General features: G+C 40.5%; 1 protein-coding gene across 1 annotated transcript in view; it reads right to left on the reverse strand.

The window, feature by feature from the left end:
* TMEM164 (transmembrane protein 164) overlaps positions 1–13,010 on the reverse strand; it is a 32,390-nt gene extending 19,380 nt beyond the window's left edge. Inside the window, exons 1-2 of the mRNA XM_082289638.1 lie at positions 12,863–13,010; positions 12,064–12,638 (exon numbers count right to left, since the gene is read on the reverse strand). Of these exons, the coding sequence (XP_082145764.1) occupies positions 12,064–12,510 (447 nt within the window). The 5' untranslated portion in view covers positions 12,511–12,638; positions 12,863–13,010. The remainder of the gene's footprint in view (positions 1–12,063; positions 12,639–12,862) is intronic.
* Between the last annotated feature and the right edge of the window lie 4,515 nt (positions 13,011–17,525).

The following is a 17,525-nucleotide window of genomic DNA, read 5'->3' on the forward strand; positions in this document are numbered from 1 at the left end:
AAATGTTATGAGAGCTCTGTATATCACCTTGCACGTAAGACCCATAGAGTTTCTGGGAAAAGTGTCTAGCTTATTATGCTTCATTATTCCATTGTTGCATATTTTGGAATAAACTTTGTTTACTAACTAAAGTTCCTTGAATTATGGACTATATTTTGCCTTCTTTGGAGACCAAAAATATCTTGTACAGCTCTCCTGTGATAAATATTTTTTCACATGCTACCTGCATGCTCTAGTCAAACTTTTTAAATACTTCATGTTGTGTGCTAGCAAACGGAGATATGATACCTAGAGTCCCACCAGTTCATGTAGAGTTTTAAATCTGATTATTTTATCATTTCTCCTTAAATTCAGAAATCCAACAGGAGATCAGGAGATACATGCTACTGTCAAAGCATAGTTAATACTTCCATTAAACAAATTCTGCTCTTCCAAGAGAGAATTTCATTTCTTTTTATCTCCTACATTTTTTTTTTTTTAAATCTATAAATGACCTTTTTCTCTGTATGAGCAAAATAAACTATAAATATGTCTTAAACACATTAGACCCTTCTTTTTCTAACACACTGCAGAGTGCTTCAATTACTACATGGTGGAGTAGAAGCTTCGATCTGAGTCTGGGTAATGTCTGAATGTCAGCACTGAGGATTAAAACAGTTCACATTTTAAAAGGATGACACTGTTACAAGGATTAAGATGGACATACCAATTTAAATCACTTCACTACCATAGAGACAGGCAAAGAAGAGAATAAGATTCACAGCTGATTATTTTTACTTCAACTCTATTGAAAGAAACAGTTTCAGAAGCTGATGAGGGGAAAAATAAATATTTAACATTTTTAAGCATGAAAATCCCTCTGTTAAAGGGATCTTTCAGAAAATAAGCCCGACTTCCATTCTTTATGACAGCAGAGAAATTATAATGAGAATGTTTATGCTAAAAGTTTAGGATCATGGAATAGATATTCAAATACTTCAGCTCTAGCAGTTTAATATCAACACTTTCTCTCTACATCTGTAGATACTTGCCATGATAAACAAATCTCAACCTCTTAAAGGAAAATTTTAGAGGACACAATTGTATCTGATTTTCAAAGATCTGTATAAAATGTGTCATCATTCAACTCAGAGTATCAGCAGTCTTAAACACACAGTTCACAGCAGACAAGCTCATAAGCTCCAACACAAGTGTTCCCACACTGATCCCATAATCCTACTACTTATCACTGTCATACTGGCAATTCAATCCTTTGCTGTGCAGGAGGGAACAGCTCTGTTCCATAAACCAAAGAATCCTGAGTTAAACAAGCAGTAGGGCTGTGCAGAGCTCCCAGCCTCTGCTCTCCTGCAGAACTCTTGAGTTTTGAGGCCCTGGGGCTCTCAGAGCCCCCAGCCCAGCTGGCACTGCAGAGCTCCAGGAAACACAGACAGTGTGTATGGTAAAGAACAATGAAAGGGGTTCTCCTTGCCCAAGACAGAATAACTCAACTTTCAGTTTAGAAAAAACACTAGGAAACAACTTCAATGTCCCCTCTTCTTCTGTCAGATCTGTCACCAGTTATATTTTCACATTACAGATGAAAGAAGAACAAAAGAATTAGCCTGAAATCCAAAATGTACAAAATCAACTATTTCAGACAGGAAAAATAAACTACAAAATATACATTGTCTAATAGGCTGGATTATGAGCATAGTTCTGACCACTGCCTTCCCCTTTCATCTCTCACAAAAAAAAAAGTTACAGAATATCTTCCACACAGGGATTAATATCTGTAAAAAACTGCAGGCTAGCGGGTGTGAGAGAAAGTACAAAATCATGTGTGGCATTGAGGACATGCCGAGATAAGAAGTCCTAAATGGGGACAATACTGTGAGTCTGGATGGCTGAGTCTTTCAGAAGCACAAGACCAAGAGATTCTACAACTGTTCTCAGGCAGTAAACTGCAAACAATCTCCTAACACTGCTTAATGCACTGTGAAGTTCACTTCAACCTTGAGGACCCAGATGAAAATGAAAAATCTGAAATTCTGCCACCATGCTTAACAATTGCTCTGCAAGACCGTAAGTACAATTATCCGTCCCTGTGGGAAATGTTTCTGGCACGAAGAACTGCGTGGCCAGCACTGCCCTGCATAAGCCCAAAGACAAAGGTCACACCAGAACACATGATGGATCAGCAGGGCTGGAGGTTCTGGGGACACCAGTGTCCAGGACAGCACTGATTAACTATTCCTTCCTTGAGACAAGAGCTTAGGGACACTGAACTCGTGGTTGGTCTGAACTAATGCAGGATTGGGCTGCAAATCATTTCTTGTACTTGAAGCATTACATGTGCAGCAATTATCACATTAATTTGGAGATATCAGTGGTTTTGATAATTTTCTTATGTTAATATAGAAATCATTTTATTCATACAACCTGCTTTAAAATTTGCACATCTGGACTTCAGCACTGGGTAAGTGCACCAGTCTTTAAAAGTGGAAAAAAGAACACAAACCATCAAACACGGCTCGTTTCCTATTTTAAATTTAGCTGTACTGCTAGATTGAAGCCAGTAGGAAAGGAAAACACTTTTCTTGTTCTATCATTACAGTTTTTTAATCCAACAGTCCCTCTACAATACATCTGTAGTCAGCTACTACCTACAGTAGCTAAAATCTACAATGCCAGAATGCCTGCAAGCATTTTTCCCATGGATTATGAACCATGACTTACGAAAAACAGCTTATGAAAGACTGTGGAACACGCTAGATTTGTGTCTAGGAAAATTCTCAGAGGCTGACAAGAACATATGTATGTAGACACATATATTATGTTACAGGTTCCAAAAGCTTTGAGACCATTTCCATAAGTTTTGTCAGCTGCAAATTTTCATTTGCCTAATATTTCCTAGTTTCTTTGATATGTTAGCATGCCACATTTCACCATTAGTTGTAGTAATCAACATTTCAAAAATAAAAACTAGTAAAAATCTCAAGAGCTGTTCTCCAAAGATATACAAAATCTTTTGTTCAAGAAGTGTAAAATAGCAATACTCTCTCTGAAGAAAAATATCTCTTCAAATATACATTAATTGAATGTTATTACCTCGCTCCAGGCATTAAATAGGGAGAGCTCACTGACTTGTTTGTTTAGTCCTATGAGTTGGCTGGATCTCCTCTTTTCTTTTACTCCAGAACATTTCAAATCTCTACAAAATACTACATGTAAGAGCTCCCCTCAAAAGTATTTTAATTTTGACACTAATTTTCAGTCAGTACACTGAGGCAGAGAGTGCAGTCATAACCTGTCATGAAAGGCTTTTCTTCTACCAGTCCTAGCCCTGCTGAGACAGAAACACGCATAACAAAGACCATCTTGTTTGATCAAAAACCTAAAGAGACAAAAGAGAATTCAAAAGGTAGTGGGGAAGAACAGAGCAAGTCACACAAATACAACCATTCCAGATGAAATATCAGAGCAGCACTCATGGGATCAATGGGAACACTTAGAGATGTCTGAGTAGTTGCTGGCAGAAGACAGCTGAGCACACTACCCCTAAAACCCCGGCACCTGCAGCACATATTTCATTTACCTTTCAGAACAGCAGCTTGTCTGTCCCTGAGCAGCCTGTTTGATTTAGTATTTCCTTGCAGCAGACTGGAAACACATCCTTCTTTTCAAATATTTCAGTCATGATCACTTAACCAGATCATAAATTGATTGGTTTACTCTTCCATTTCAAAATGAAAACTTGAAGAGGTTATATTTTAATTTCTACTGGCAATATTCAGAGCGATGTGAAAAATTCATGGAAACTGGAATGAATTTAAAACCAAAAGGAACAAAAGAGATAGAGACAGACTTTAATAAATTTGCATTCAAATACAAATTTTCACCCTGTTAGGTCCATCAAAGAACTCTCCAGAGCAGAAGAGATTAAAAGGCATGTTTAAAAGGCTAAGATATAGTAAAGTACACTTACCTCAGGGTCCTAAGTTTAAGTGTACTTTACTGTACTTGTGAAAATCATCCATTTTCCCTCACAATAAGGCAAGGAAGATCCAAGCAGATGGACAGTTTAAAAGATGTAAAAGATTTTGTCAATCAACTCTAAAATTAATTTTTAAGTAAGTTCAAAACAATCATTCCATCATTTATCAGAAGGCAACAATTTAACAACTCCATCATGCAGCTTTGAGTCAACATTTCTTTCTGTACAAACTATCAAGTCAGCACAGAACATCTATCACTTGCCTTCTAAAAGGGAATTTAAATAAAAATAAAAATCATAGCTGTGGTTTGACAAGTTCAGACTGCTAAATCTGGGGAAAAAAGGAAGAGATATCAAAAGATGTTACATTCTAAATAGGAGCAAGCTGAATGTATTTAATATTTTAGCATAAAAATCACCACTGCCTTACTGCAGCTGTCAGACAGGTTCAGGGATTAATGTGCCCTGTGTTAATCTCGTGCTAAGGATATTCATGATTCAAAGCAACACTGCTGGCAGAGCATTAAGAAATACTACAGTAAAAGTAGTTTCTGTGTTACATAAACCAGACTCTGGAACAAAAAGAGCTGCCTGTCCCTGCTTCCCTGTTCTACCCAGGGATGGAAGTGTAGCAAGCTGAACAGCTTCCATCCTCTGCAGTCTAATGTACTGTAAATGATATAAGTTCATTGGGACATTCTAGACTAGTCTCCCCTTGTACAGGCTTAGTTTGTTTACTCAGCAAACCTATATTCACCTTCTTTCCTTTTAGAGTCTTAGGTGAAAAATTTCTAGACTTCTCATAGTTTAGGACTAATTATTAACATATGACTCAGGTTTTTCTATGAGTGCATTAGAATTAGCTATCACACCTTAGGAATTAGTATTTCAGAGGTCACTGAGGTTACTTTTCCTTTTTCTCTAACTACTGTCTGCACCTAGTAGTGGGTTACTTCATTCCCCATTCTTAAATCAGTGCTTAAACAAAACCTGACAATTAAAAACATATCTGAGGTAAAGGAACAAAGAGGCTGAATTTTAAAAAATAAATTCGCAAGTCAAATATCTTAAGAAAATTTAATTTACACTGAATTTAGATTAACTTGCATCTCCATCTGTCAGTGACACATGAGTTCACAAGAAGATTCTCTCGTGCATATTCACTTTTGTTACTTTTCCCCTGAGCAGGATGTTTTGTATCCATTCCCTACAGAAGCAAAACCATCATAGAGAAGTCCTGCTCTACTCTGCCTCAAGTCACCATCACCTTTTTTTCTCATCACAGTTCAAAATTCTTCATTTTGTAGAATTTTACAACAGAAATTTGTAAAAACACAAGATAGTAAGTAACTAATAGCCTTACTTCAGCCAACTTTTACCAACAGAACAGTAACACAATCCATAAAAAGCTAAGACATACAACATTGTATTCCTGATAATTTAAGTTGGCATTTCCACTAACCAACAAAGTATTACAATACAAACCATTAAATTTATTTGACATTAATTACGTGGCTATCTGAATAAACATAAACCCTCACCACATCAATCTAAAGCCCTGAGGAAGTGCCACCAGAAACATGAGTCCCATTGCACTCTGCAGGTTTCAAATTCGTGGCACAGGACTTGCTCCTGGTGAACACTGACACGGTTCAAGTTGCTGCAGGGGATGTGGCTGGTGCAATCATCTGTGACCGGGAGCATCAACACCTACAGCAGGGCAAGGAGACAGCAAACAAGGGCTTCTTAGACAAGAAATCATGAGATGAAAGACATCCCAGTCCCTGGAATCAATAAGGTGTCCAGTGTGGGTACTGCTGCTGTTTTCATTCACCACTGCACTGAAATTCCTAATGGCCTCAGGCAGCTACTCCTGAAACATCAGTTCAAGTTACCAGCAAACAACCTACATGGAATGGTGTGTGGAACTGCCAACTAGGATAAAAAAGGCATCCTAAAAATATATTACAGCCAGCAGCAATACATCATAACACTGGATAGCATACTGAAAAAATTATTAATAGCTCTGTTCTAAAAAAAAAAAAAAAAAAAGATCTAAACAGAAGAAAAAAGAAACAAAATAGGCCTTTATCTCCCTAGTAAGTTGCTCAAACTACATAAGTCACACTTCGAATGATAATTGCTTTAAATCTGTGATGATCTCATCAAAACAAACCAATATCTGGTTACCTAATCATTCATCTAGTGGCCTTCAGATGATAACACTCAGTGTAAATATTTGGGGTCAGAGGAAGTTAAGCTTTTTCATCCACAGTTTCCTATCATGCAGTTCCTGCTCCTGTTCAGAGAGCAAGATATCCCTTGTCAGCTCCACACTTTTTATATTCTTTTCTCCTAAGAATATTCAGAATAAATGAATTATCTAAGAATGCGTTACAGCCTCAAGCACAGCAGTATTTCCAAGTTCTAGCAACTTCAAAACAAAGGCTTAACCAAGAGCTTTAGACTGCAATTCCTCAACTAGAACATTCACCAGCACCATGACATGTTCCTGTAGTCCCTGTCACCTGGACTAAAGCTTAGGATAAAGCACCACTGGCCAAATCTTGTTTAAATGAAAAAGACGTCCTCAAACAAATAAAACTGAATCACAGCCTTAGGACACATTTGCTAAATTTTTTAATACTAAATAAAAAATTACTCTTATTTCTGACTAAGAATCCCTGCCTTGCCTCATACTACTATTTCCCCCTTTCTCTACTATATGCTGCAATTGACTAAAAATAAACATAATGGTGAAACAAATTATATACAGTGTTAAAACTATCACAGAAAAACCTTTCCTCAGTCCTATATGTAATTACGTAATTATTACATTAACAGCAGTATCAGTAAAAGCCTCTAAGCTCCAGCTGACTGTTTTTTAAATACAACAAAATCATCGCTAAAAACTAAATTGTAAAATTGAGAAAAAAACCTGACAGTTCTGGGAACCAGGGGCACATTAAGCTATCCAAGCATGTCCTGGTGTTCTGAAGGCCAGACCAATGGCTCTGGAGCACGGCAGACTTGGGATAAAGGAACTGATGGATTGTCTCCTGAGCTGTCACTTCCTATCTGTGTCCCTGAGGCTGCTATCATCTTCCTGGAAGGCAAATGCACTCTTCTGCAAGAAATGAGGCTTGCCACCGAGAAACACTGGTGCTTTCAGTGCTTTAATTCTTCATTATCTGCCCTTTTTCACCACACACCAGCATGAATTTCCTCTCTAGCCATCAGCTGTAAGGGAAAGCATCGCAAGTTAACTTGCAGCTGTAAAAAGAAAGACTTCTGTTCAAAGACTTACATTTTGAAAAATGTATATACATTCATAGGAAATTTTGTCCCTTTAATTCAAGGTTTTGAAGAGACAGAATATAAAAAAATGGACACAACTTAACTGGTTCTTCCAAATATTACAAAGCATTCAGGAACTGTGTGCGCAAATCAAAAGACAAAATAAAAGGAGAAAGTAAGTAATTAATTCGTATATTTTGGGGCATATTCCCAAATGATGCAGAATTCAGTCAAGCTATGTTTATTATGTAAGTTCTGAAAACAGCCCATTGTTTCCAAAAAACAGTAACCTCTTTTGCAGAGGACAGGAAGGATCCAGGTCTCTAAAGAAGCCAGAACTTGAAATAATGAACACAGGATTTAGTATTTACTGAACTGCAGATGCACCTAGCACTGGTTTTATTAATGCAAACATCAGACCAGGATCACTGGATGAAACCTATACTTCTTTCCACCTATTGTTTCACCTTTAAGTTTACTTCTCTTTGCCTAAAAAGATCACCAAAGCAATCACCCAGCAGAACAGGTGTTTCCTAAAACCACATTTTCTTTATTTCAAACAAATGTCAGTCCTTAACTGGCTGAAGTGCAATAATTCAGTAAAGAACTGGAAGAGAATTACAACTGAGCAATTGAGAATTTACCACTGAGAAATTATTCTTACAAAACTCTTTCTAAAATGAAATAAAATTACAAAATTTATTTTAAAATTGGTATTAAATCAGCATTCTGGAAGAAGGCCTAGACAAACTAAAGTCAAGTTCAAAATCTACAACAGTTTAAAAGAAGGACTACTGTACCTATCATTTTAGGATTAGATTACAGTTGTGTTTCTGCCACTTCCTTAAACAAGGTTTCAACAAACTTATACACACACAGTTTAAATTTCTACAGACTGGTCAGTCACAGCCTACAGTGTTTAAAACTGAAGATCTTTTTAAAAAGAAAAACATTATAATAATCACATAACCATTAAGGTTGGAAAGGACCTTTTGAGAACACTTCACCCTACCAGTGTTACCTACAACCTCTGCTTTAGATGGCTTTTTCCTTACTTTTTTTTTTTGTTGTTACAAATTTCTCTTTTGCAATACAGACTAATTTTAGCTCTGGCTCCTGTCTACACTTAATCTTAATTGCCTGTTAACTCCAGCTGGGTGTCTTCAGGACATCAAGAGACACCTCTGTTAACTCATTTGCATTAAGTTATCTTGATTGTCAAGAGCAGGTTGCAAAATATGTGTGTCAAACTACAAACTGGGGGTACAGGAACAAATAATGGAGAACCAGTTTTTTTGATATAAATTCTAACTGCTCCTTCATTAAATGTGAAATGAAGAACTGCTACATGAACACAAAGGTCTTGATTGAAAAGTAAAAAAAAACAATTTAGTTTAATGAATACAGAACAGATAAAGAAAATTGGTTTGAAATCATTGGGTTTGACATTGCAAGACATTAAATTTTCCTTTCACATCACTAAAGCAATGCTCATAGAGACACAACACTTATGTACACTTCTCAACAAGCACACTGGCTTCTGATAAAAGTCTCCTTCACAAAGCTTGTAAAGAAATCAATAGTGCTGTATTTGGCTCTTGAGGGAATCCTCCCTCTCACACTGTTCAATCAGAAACTTCAAAGACTTCCTTCACATAGTCAATTTCAGTAACACAATGATGTGTCCTAAAATACTAGAAAGGATTAACATCTTGAAAAATATAACACCTAGTTCCTTAAACATAAGCTGATTTTGGTTTCCTGCTATGGAAAGGCAAAGATGTTTTGAACAGCCTAGGGATTTAATGTTTCCCTTTTATGCCAGGTCTGCACCCGCACTGGCCCAATCACATCACCAGTCCTAAAAGAAGAGTGGTTTGTGGCTTGGTTTTGTTTTCTTTTTTAACAGAGGTATTCAAATAATTTTCACAAAGACCATTTTTTATGTAAAGAAAGAGTTCAATATTAATTCCTTCACAGACTTCTCCCCTTGCTGCACCACACACTAACTACACACCATGCTCCACAAACAAGCCCCAACCCCATCCCACAGCTGCCAGAAAAACCACACCAGTTTCCATTCCCCTTTGTTACAAAATACATATAATTTTTTAAGACTTGAAGGATTTCTCTCTCAGCGATGCTGCACTCAGGACACTGGTGAAGAAACACCCTTCTTCCTCCAAAAGCTATGCAAGAAGCCAAAACCCAGAACAGGAAATGAGTACCACTGCTTTTAGGTAATTCAACCAGATGACAGGATGGCAACAAATTCTGGAAAGCTGATTAACCACGAGACCTGTTGAGGCAGTTAAATACATTCACTTGATCAACACTTCATCCTTGCAGTGACATCTAAACTAGTTTATGAAAAGACTTGAACACAGGTGGGCATGATAGGCAGAAATTAGGTGCACCGGGTCAAAACAGACTCACTTGTAAAACTCAGTAGCCATTATATTACACAGTTTTGTCTGCCCAAATGCACACACATCTAACTTCCATTTTACTTTGATCTCATTTCAGTCTTAGGTCCTTTAAGAGCAAGACTTTTGCTTTCATGCAAAGAAAATCTGAAGGATAATTTTCAGTTCCAAGTATTTTTGGCTCAGAGCCCAGCCTTTGTTGCTGAGGTGAAACAGCCTCAGCTGAAGAAAATGAAAACAGAAGTAGAGTGAAAGAAGAGACCTTTACCAACAACTACTGTTGACTTCCCTTTGAAGTGATCTTGATTCTTGCAGCATGTTTCATCTCTTCACCTTCTACTTTGTTCATTCTATTATTTAGACACAGCAGCAGGATTATGTACAAACTACTGCAAGAACAGAAGTGAAGGACAAACTATATTTTCATGTATTTCATCTTACAAATCTGTTACCCTCAGCAAATTCAGGCTAGAAAAACAATGTTTTCAAGATTCCAACTATGTATTACTTGTCTGCTGGTGGAGATCATTGACTTTGTATCTAATCCTTTTTCTCTGCTGAAAGACGTTGATTTTTTCATTATTCTCGTTCTCTATATTAAGCCCAGGCCTACTTATAATACATCTTTTTGAGGATGAAGGGGCAGGACTTCTACATTTTGCTGATATGCCCACCTTCGCAATTTCATGAATGCTGGAACACCATTTCTAATGAGTAATTAACATAGGATTATTGTTTTTAAAACTTCACAGTTAGTCAAAAAGAGATTCAGAAATGGCAATGCCTGACTACGAAGCTTAAGTCTCCATCTCCCTTTCAGGGGCCATTATTGAAAGAGGTGAACAGAACTAGCTCCCCCAGGTTTGTGTAAGCATTTAGCTGAATAGTTATCGTTAACATCATAACATAAAGGCAACTAGGCTTTCAAATCTGACTGTTAATATATCCTCACCTCTTTTCCAGAGAATTAATAGGAACATTTCTCAGTTAATTTGAGTATTGCCTAGAAATGGAATGTAACTGTACTATTATTTTAACTATTTCTACATAGTTCTTGCATAACTTCACTCCCAATACTGACTGACTGATCACACAGCAATCCTTATCGCTTCACGAGAAGGAAGAGTCCTGTGGTGTAAACTACTGAGCAAACACGGCATCACGGCCTAGGAATTTACATAACCTACTAATTAATTTCTGGAACTGTAAATTAATTGCTGTAAAGGTCTTGAATATTGCTGTTGCAGCTTGTTTCCCCACCCACCCTTGAAATAAAACCCAGCTCCCTCAAACCACTGGTACAACCAGAAAGGATGTTTCCCTTCCTTTTAGGAAATGCTCTCCAGGTGTGAATCCAAGAACTGCCTTGATCTGATTCAGCCCAGATAACCTCACATGCTGCAATGGGAGACCCAGAATAGCACTGATTTGATTTTCATCTTAGACAGACATTGCTATCATGGCAACTTTCATGAAAGCCTTTTTGATATTCTTCGATTAATTCTTGACCTTAAATTTTTTAAGCTATTCAGTGTTGAGGGTACAAAATTAGCAAAATAATAATATTTTTTGACATCTCCCACACTCCTTACCAAGCTCAGTGAAACTGATAGTTAAGTACATGCATAGTACTATTAACAAAGACAACTTATAAGCTTTAGATAGCCCCGTTCAATAATTGTTTGTCTATGCATAATTATTTTGAAATCTACACACACTGCACACTATTACACATCAACAACCATGCCACAAGTCATTAAATGACATGGTTTATCCACACATATTAGGCCACAACAGTTTGTTCACCCCATGTATGAGAAACAGGTAACACCTGTTTCTATGCTGTTCAGCCTCTAAAATTAGAAAGGTAAACCAACATTATCTGCACAATGAGTAATTTGTTTCTCCAACACCTTCACAAAATACAATCACACCCCCAGAAGTGACTTGCTTGAAAAACCTGCACAAAAATTACAAAGCTGATTTTGCATTAATCTTGTTTTCATTAGATTTGGTGCAAACTTTAGCACTGATGTCAGTGAAAACAGCACCTTTTATTCTTGAAGCAAAGATCAGGCAAAGGCAAGTGATGAGAAAGCCTTAATTATTCACACTTTCAACCAGAGATTTGGACACTAGTTATAGCTACAATTTCACCTTTTCATCTGACTTGGGTTTTTTGATAGATTTCAATTCAACTGACTAAAAAGCTAAGTTTTAAAATATTTATACCAATTCTTGGCATTTGTAATTTTGCTAGGCACTTTTGGTCCACAAACCGACTACGGGAAAAAAAACCAAAACCAACTGTTTTGCAAGTACACCACAAAAGCAAACTTCCAGGTGACCCTGCACAAGCCTTACCTGCATCATGGTGACCACGTGGCAGGGATTCAGGAGGTAAATGACAGTCCTGGTGGCAAACTTGAACCCCACTTCCAGCCCAAAGACGAGGCAGAGCAGCACCAGCAGCACGTTCTTGCCCAGGCTCTCCTGCTTAGTCTGGGGTTGCTGCAGCAGATTCTCCAGCTCCCGGACCGGCAGCTGTCTGAGCTTCCACAGGGACACGAGGATCTCCACGATGCCCACAGTGAGGAAGACCAAACTCTCCAGCAAGCGCTGCTGGCCGGAGAGAAAGGCGGCGCATTCCGGCCCTCCATTGCCTGCGAAGCTTGGGTCCACCCCGCCATACATCCAATCCAGGAGGTTGTGGAGGCTGTAGCGACACATGGCGGGACGGTGCCTCTTCTCCAGGAACAGGTAGGAGCAAGACGGAATCAAAGCCAAAATGCCGCCGGGCTGACGAAGCATGAAACGCCCAGACGCTCCCGCTGCAGCCCTTCAGTGCCAGGCTCCGGGAGAAGCAGGCAGCTCCGCTCGGGGCAGGGGCAGTTCTGCACTTCCCTTCCGCTGCCCAGAGGAGTCCCGCGCTCATCAGCCTGAGGGGAGGCAGAGGCCTCAGCTGCACGGAGCCCGCTAACTCCAGAACCCCGGGACCCTCCTCTCCCCGCCCGGCTCTGCCGCCCACCGCCCTCCCTTTCCTGCCCGTCCTGAGCTGCCCTTACCCCCGGCCAGCGCTGGGTCCGGCCCCCTCAGCCCGCCCCGCTGCCCTCCGCAGCCCCCGCCCGCGCATCCCCCGCATCCCCGGGCGCGGGCGCGGTACCTCCGCGGGCGGGCGGGTGTCAGGGAGCGGCAGGCCCGGCGCCCCCGGCCATGGCGCCAGCCCCGGCGAGGGACGGGAAGGAGGAAGCACCGCTCCGCTCAGTGGCAGCGCCGGCACGGCCGAGACTCCGGACCCGAGCGAGCGGGCCGCTCCCCGCGGCTGGCCCGGCCCTTGCCCGGCGCCGTAGCATCACCCCACCGACGTGCCTGACTCACGCCGAAAAATGGACGGATCCCCCGAATTGGCTGCGCCCGGCCGCCCGCTCCTCCCTCCGCCACGGCTGTGCCCGCCTCTCTCCGCTCCCCACCGCCTCCCTTTGCTGCCGCGGCCGCTGCTCCCTCGGCGGTGCGCGCTCCCCGTCCGCCGCTCCCTCCCGCCTGTTGCCGCGGATTTCGCCCGGCTGCCCCCCTTCCTCCTCTTTTTCCTCCTTATCGCAGCTGCCCGCGGTTCGCCCCCTCAGTGCCACCGGCCGGGAGGGCGGCAAGGACCGGGCACAGCTCTGCACGCCCGTCAGCGCGGTCCTGTTCGCCGACCCGATAGGCAGCGACCTTAACTCGATAAACGAGTTTTTCAAGTGCCATTGCAGCAGATATAGGTAGGTCTGGCGAGGAAGGGACAAACCTGCGCGGGGCTCCAGCCCAGCTCTGGTCTGGACATGGGCAGGTGCCTCCAGCCAGGTGTGCCCCGTGCCTTGCACAGAGTGCAGACCCCACTTGTCTTTGTGCTTAGACGATTTACTGCCATGAGTGAGAGACTGAGCCCTGTGCAGCAGCGTCCAGGTTTGCTTCCTGATTTGTGACATTGTGAAAAGGTTGTATTGCAAATATGTTACTCTGTGTCTCAAAGGCAAGGGTCCGTGGAGATCCAGAGAGAAAGGGGATATTGTCAAGGTAATCAGAGGCAAGGACATCCCCTAAGAGCTGTCTCCTACAGATTTTATTTCATGTGACCCGCAACAGCACATCACTCTCCCCATCCTGATCATTACAGGGCTTCCTTTCTCCACAGGACAGCATTAGGACAGCACCATCACTGGCCAAACTGTTGAGCCTGATTAATTGAAAATAAAAGCTTAGTTCCACAAATAAGTTTGAAAAGACCAGTCAGATATCAATACTGGCTGAGTCAAAGTGATTTCTATATAGACATAGGGGCAGCAACACCTGGTCATACTGCTGGAGGCAGTATGTCACTGTCATTCTGCTGTGGAAGAAATTACTCCCTTTTTGGGAAAGAAGGGGTCCCACCAGGCTTTTCCAAAATCTTCAAGGACTCTTTTCCATAATTTGAGCTTAATAAGAATTCTACAAAATGCTGGGGTTTCAGTCACTGCTCATTCATTAAAACACCTGTTGTTGATCTAAACCTGCAGCACAAAGTTCCTGCAAAAGCCTCTCCCATTAACTGGACACACACATACCTGCAACACACACCTGCTGCACTACACTGCTCCACAGCCTGAATACTCAAAACAAGCAGTTCAGCACTAACACCAGTATTTGGCAGTTTTCTTCTTCCTCTGTTTCTAAGACACAGGATTACTGCTCAAAAAGCACACAGTATTTTCTCTTGGGGTGTACCAATTGGATTACCTGCTGCCATGAACAACCTGGAACAGATCCATCTCCTTCCACTCCCTCAGTCACATACAAGAGGACAGGTACTACTGCTAGAAGCAATCTCAGGCAGTTTTATACCTTGTCTCTGCATTTCAGTCTCTCACCTTTGGCAGTGTCTGACGTCTGTTTTCTCTGACTTCTTTCCTGAGCTTATCTTTGGTGAAGTGAAAAACCCTTTCCATTAGAACAGCAGTTCATTGTAAGGTGCTGATATTTCAGGTGTAGTGATTTCTTTAGGATATGGCCTACCCTCAAGAATATGAGGACTTAGTTGGGTGGTTTGGAGTTGTTGTGTTTTTTTTAGAGACTGCCAGTGAAGAATAACTGGCTGAACACATAAAAGTGGGCAGTATTTTGCTCACAAAAAAAAAGAGCATTTGCAAAATGACAGCTTGTTGTCCATTGAAGAGGAAGGAAAGACATCAGTTAAATAAAGACAGATGTCATGAAAGCTAAAGATTTAAGCAATCAGTAGTTAAGATCTCATAGGAGGGAAGTCTAAGAAAGGAGTTAAGAAAAGGAATTATGCTTTAGAAAATAATTCAAAGGGCCATTTATCCCAATTGTGAGTAGAACAGAAATAGCAGTAGGCTTAGCTTGGCCACATCGTGAGGTCTCTATTGACCTTAAGCACATGAAAAAAATACAAAGGAAGATGGGTCAAATAACTAAGAATAAGAAAGAAATACTTTAAAAAGTATTGCTGCAAAACCACTGAACTGTCAAGAGCTACCAGATAAAAACTGCTCTTTACATATATTTGTAATAAGAAGGATATAGAGAAATTATTAACCCCCTATTCAACAGAGAAGAAAATCTATCAACAAATTATGAAGAAAGCTAAAGGGATTGGTGCCTCTGTTGTATTAGACTTACAAAAACGATCATGCACAAGCAGATAGTTGGCACTGGTGATGCTGAGAACAAAATCATCTCAGCCCAGAGCAGGTAAATAACAGATAAGGAGCACTCAGATGAACCAAATGTTTTCAAACAGTTTGAGTCTAGTGAACATGATTGAAAGACAGTTGAAGAATTAAAAAGGTGAATGAGATGCTGGAAAAATAGAAGAGGCAACTGTAAATTGCTGTTATCAGAGGGGGGGGGGGGGGGTGGAGCCAGAGAAATACAGCTCAATTTAAGCGTTACTAACTTAAATTCATGAAAAAATCCTGGAACAAATAAACCTCACAAACTATTATTAGCACCTAGATGATAACCAGAGAACAACTTCAGTCAACATGGATCTGTCAAAAATAAATCACACCAGATAACTTGATTTTCTCCTCCAGTAGGGAACAGGCCTTATGGATAGGACAGAGCCTGTTGTCAGCTTGATTATGTTTATGACACTTACATGACATCTCCTTTAAAAAGTTAAAGAAATGCAGTCTGGATAAATGTATTACAAGGTCTGTACAAAACTGACTGCAAAGCAAGGAGTAGTTCATAGCAAGCAATAGTTCACTGACAAAAAGAAAGGGTACATTGCTGGTTTTCTAGAGCCTGTCTTCAGTCTGGGTCTTTTTGTTATTGATATTAACAATGTAAATAATGGAACAGAGAAAATTCTTATTAATTTTGCAGGTGATGCAAAGCTGGGGGAGTACACAGAATTACATTTCAAAATATTTTTGACCATTCAGGAAACATTTAAAATAAATAATAACTTTAAAGTAAAAAATACAGAAGATGTTCAGTAATATCAAGTTGCATCATAGTTCAACACATTGTACTGGTATAAATCATCTTTGCCTTCTCTACCCCTTGCTACTAATTTTCTGTCTCACTGACTTATGCCGGCATTAGTTTTTCTGGGGCTCTCTGGTTGAGTGTATGAGGAAGCTGATTAACTTTATAATTCCAGAGTTAGGTGTAACCTGGAGCACTTTGCTGATCTATTTGGTCCTACTTTGGGTTGTGGCAATGGGTGAGGTGACCTGCTGGTTTCTTGTCTTGCTGGGATTTTTCCACTCATTAGAAAGAAAGAACACAGTTGATATAAAATTTAATATCCTGGTACAACTGATACTTCTTTGCAACAACACAGTATGGATCATTCATGTTCAGACTTACAATGATCCAATATCCAAGACTTATATGATCCAATATAAATCCAAAAGATCTGGTTCTCTGATCTCGATCTGCTGAATGTCTTAGGCACAGTTCCTTCCTTCTCTCTGAGTTTCTTCAGTTTCTTTGAAAAGCACTCTGAAGTCTGTGAATAACAATTTAGTATTATTGACTGAACACTAAGCAATTGCTTTTTTCTGTTTATTAACCATTTCTTCTCATCCTTTGTCTAAGGAAGTTAGGATCTTTTTAAGACCCAATGTAAACATACGTTTCTCCTGTGTCAATAGCAATGGTTCCCTAAAAGCAATAAATTCCTGCAACTAAAATGTTTGCACAAGAGCCTGAGGCTTGTTCTTGCACCTAGCATGAGATTTATTTTTCTGTCAGTGGCTTCTTTAAATATAAAAATGTTGCAATCTAATGTTAATCCATGAAGAAATGCCAGGCCCTGGGCATACCAGGAGTCCTTTACCACCCAGAGCCCCAGTCCTCCCCCAGGCTGGGCTTTAGGCAGACTCTGTCCTCAGCTCTGGCCTTTGCTGTTCCTGACTTGTTGACTGGGCTTCCTGGACTGCCTTTGGACCTGGCTTGTCCCCCCTCATTTTCCTAATGATCACTGGACTCTTATAGACCCTGTCACCATTACAGCCCTGTTCTCCTGGCCTGGCTGGATGCTCTGGGATGAGCCCTTGTTCCAGTCAGTGCCCCTGCACGGGCACTGGCTCCTGATCACTGCCTCCGTGGTGCAGCCCCACTCTTGCTGCTCTCTGAAATTTAAAGGCAGCTTATGCTCTCTCTGGAAAATAAAACTCTGCATCTTGTCTCTCCCTAATGTATCATTTGCAAATTCCATCTTAAGTGAGTCTGAAAGTAAAGGCAAGGCCTGAAATCTTGCATGAGGTAGATATCATCAACAAGCATCACAAGTTGGACTTCAAAGCAGAAGGACTAAAAGACCTTAATTCCTA

The sequence above is a fragment of the Coloeus monedula genome (assembly GCF_965178545.1).
Source record: "Coloeus monedula genome assembly, chromosome: 12".
Classification (NCBI taxonomy): domain Eukaryota; kingdom Metazoa; phylum Chordata; class Aves; order Passeriformes; family Corvidae; genus Coloeus; species Coloeus monedula.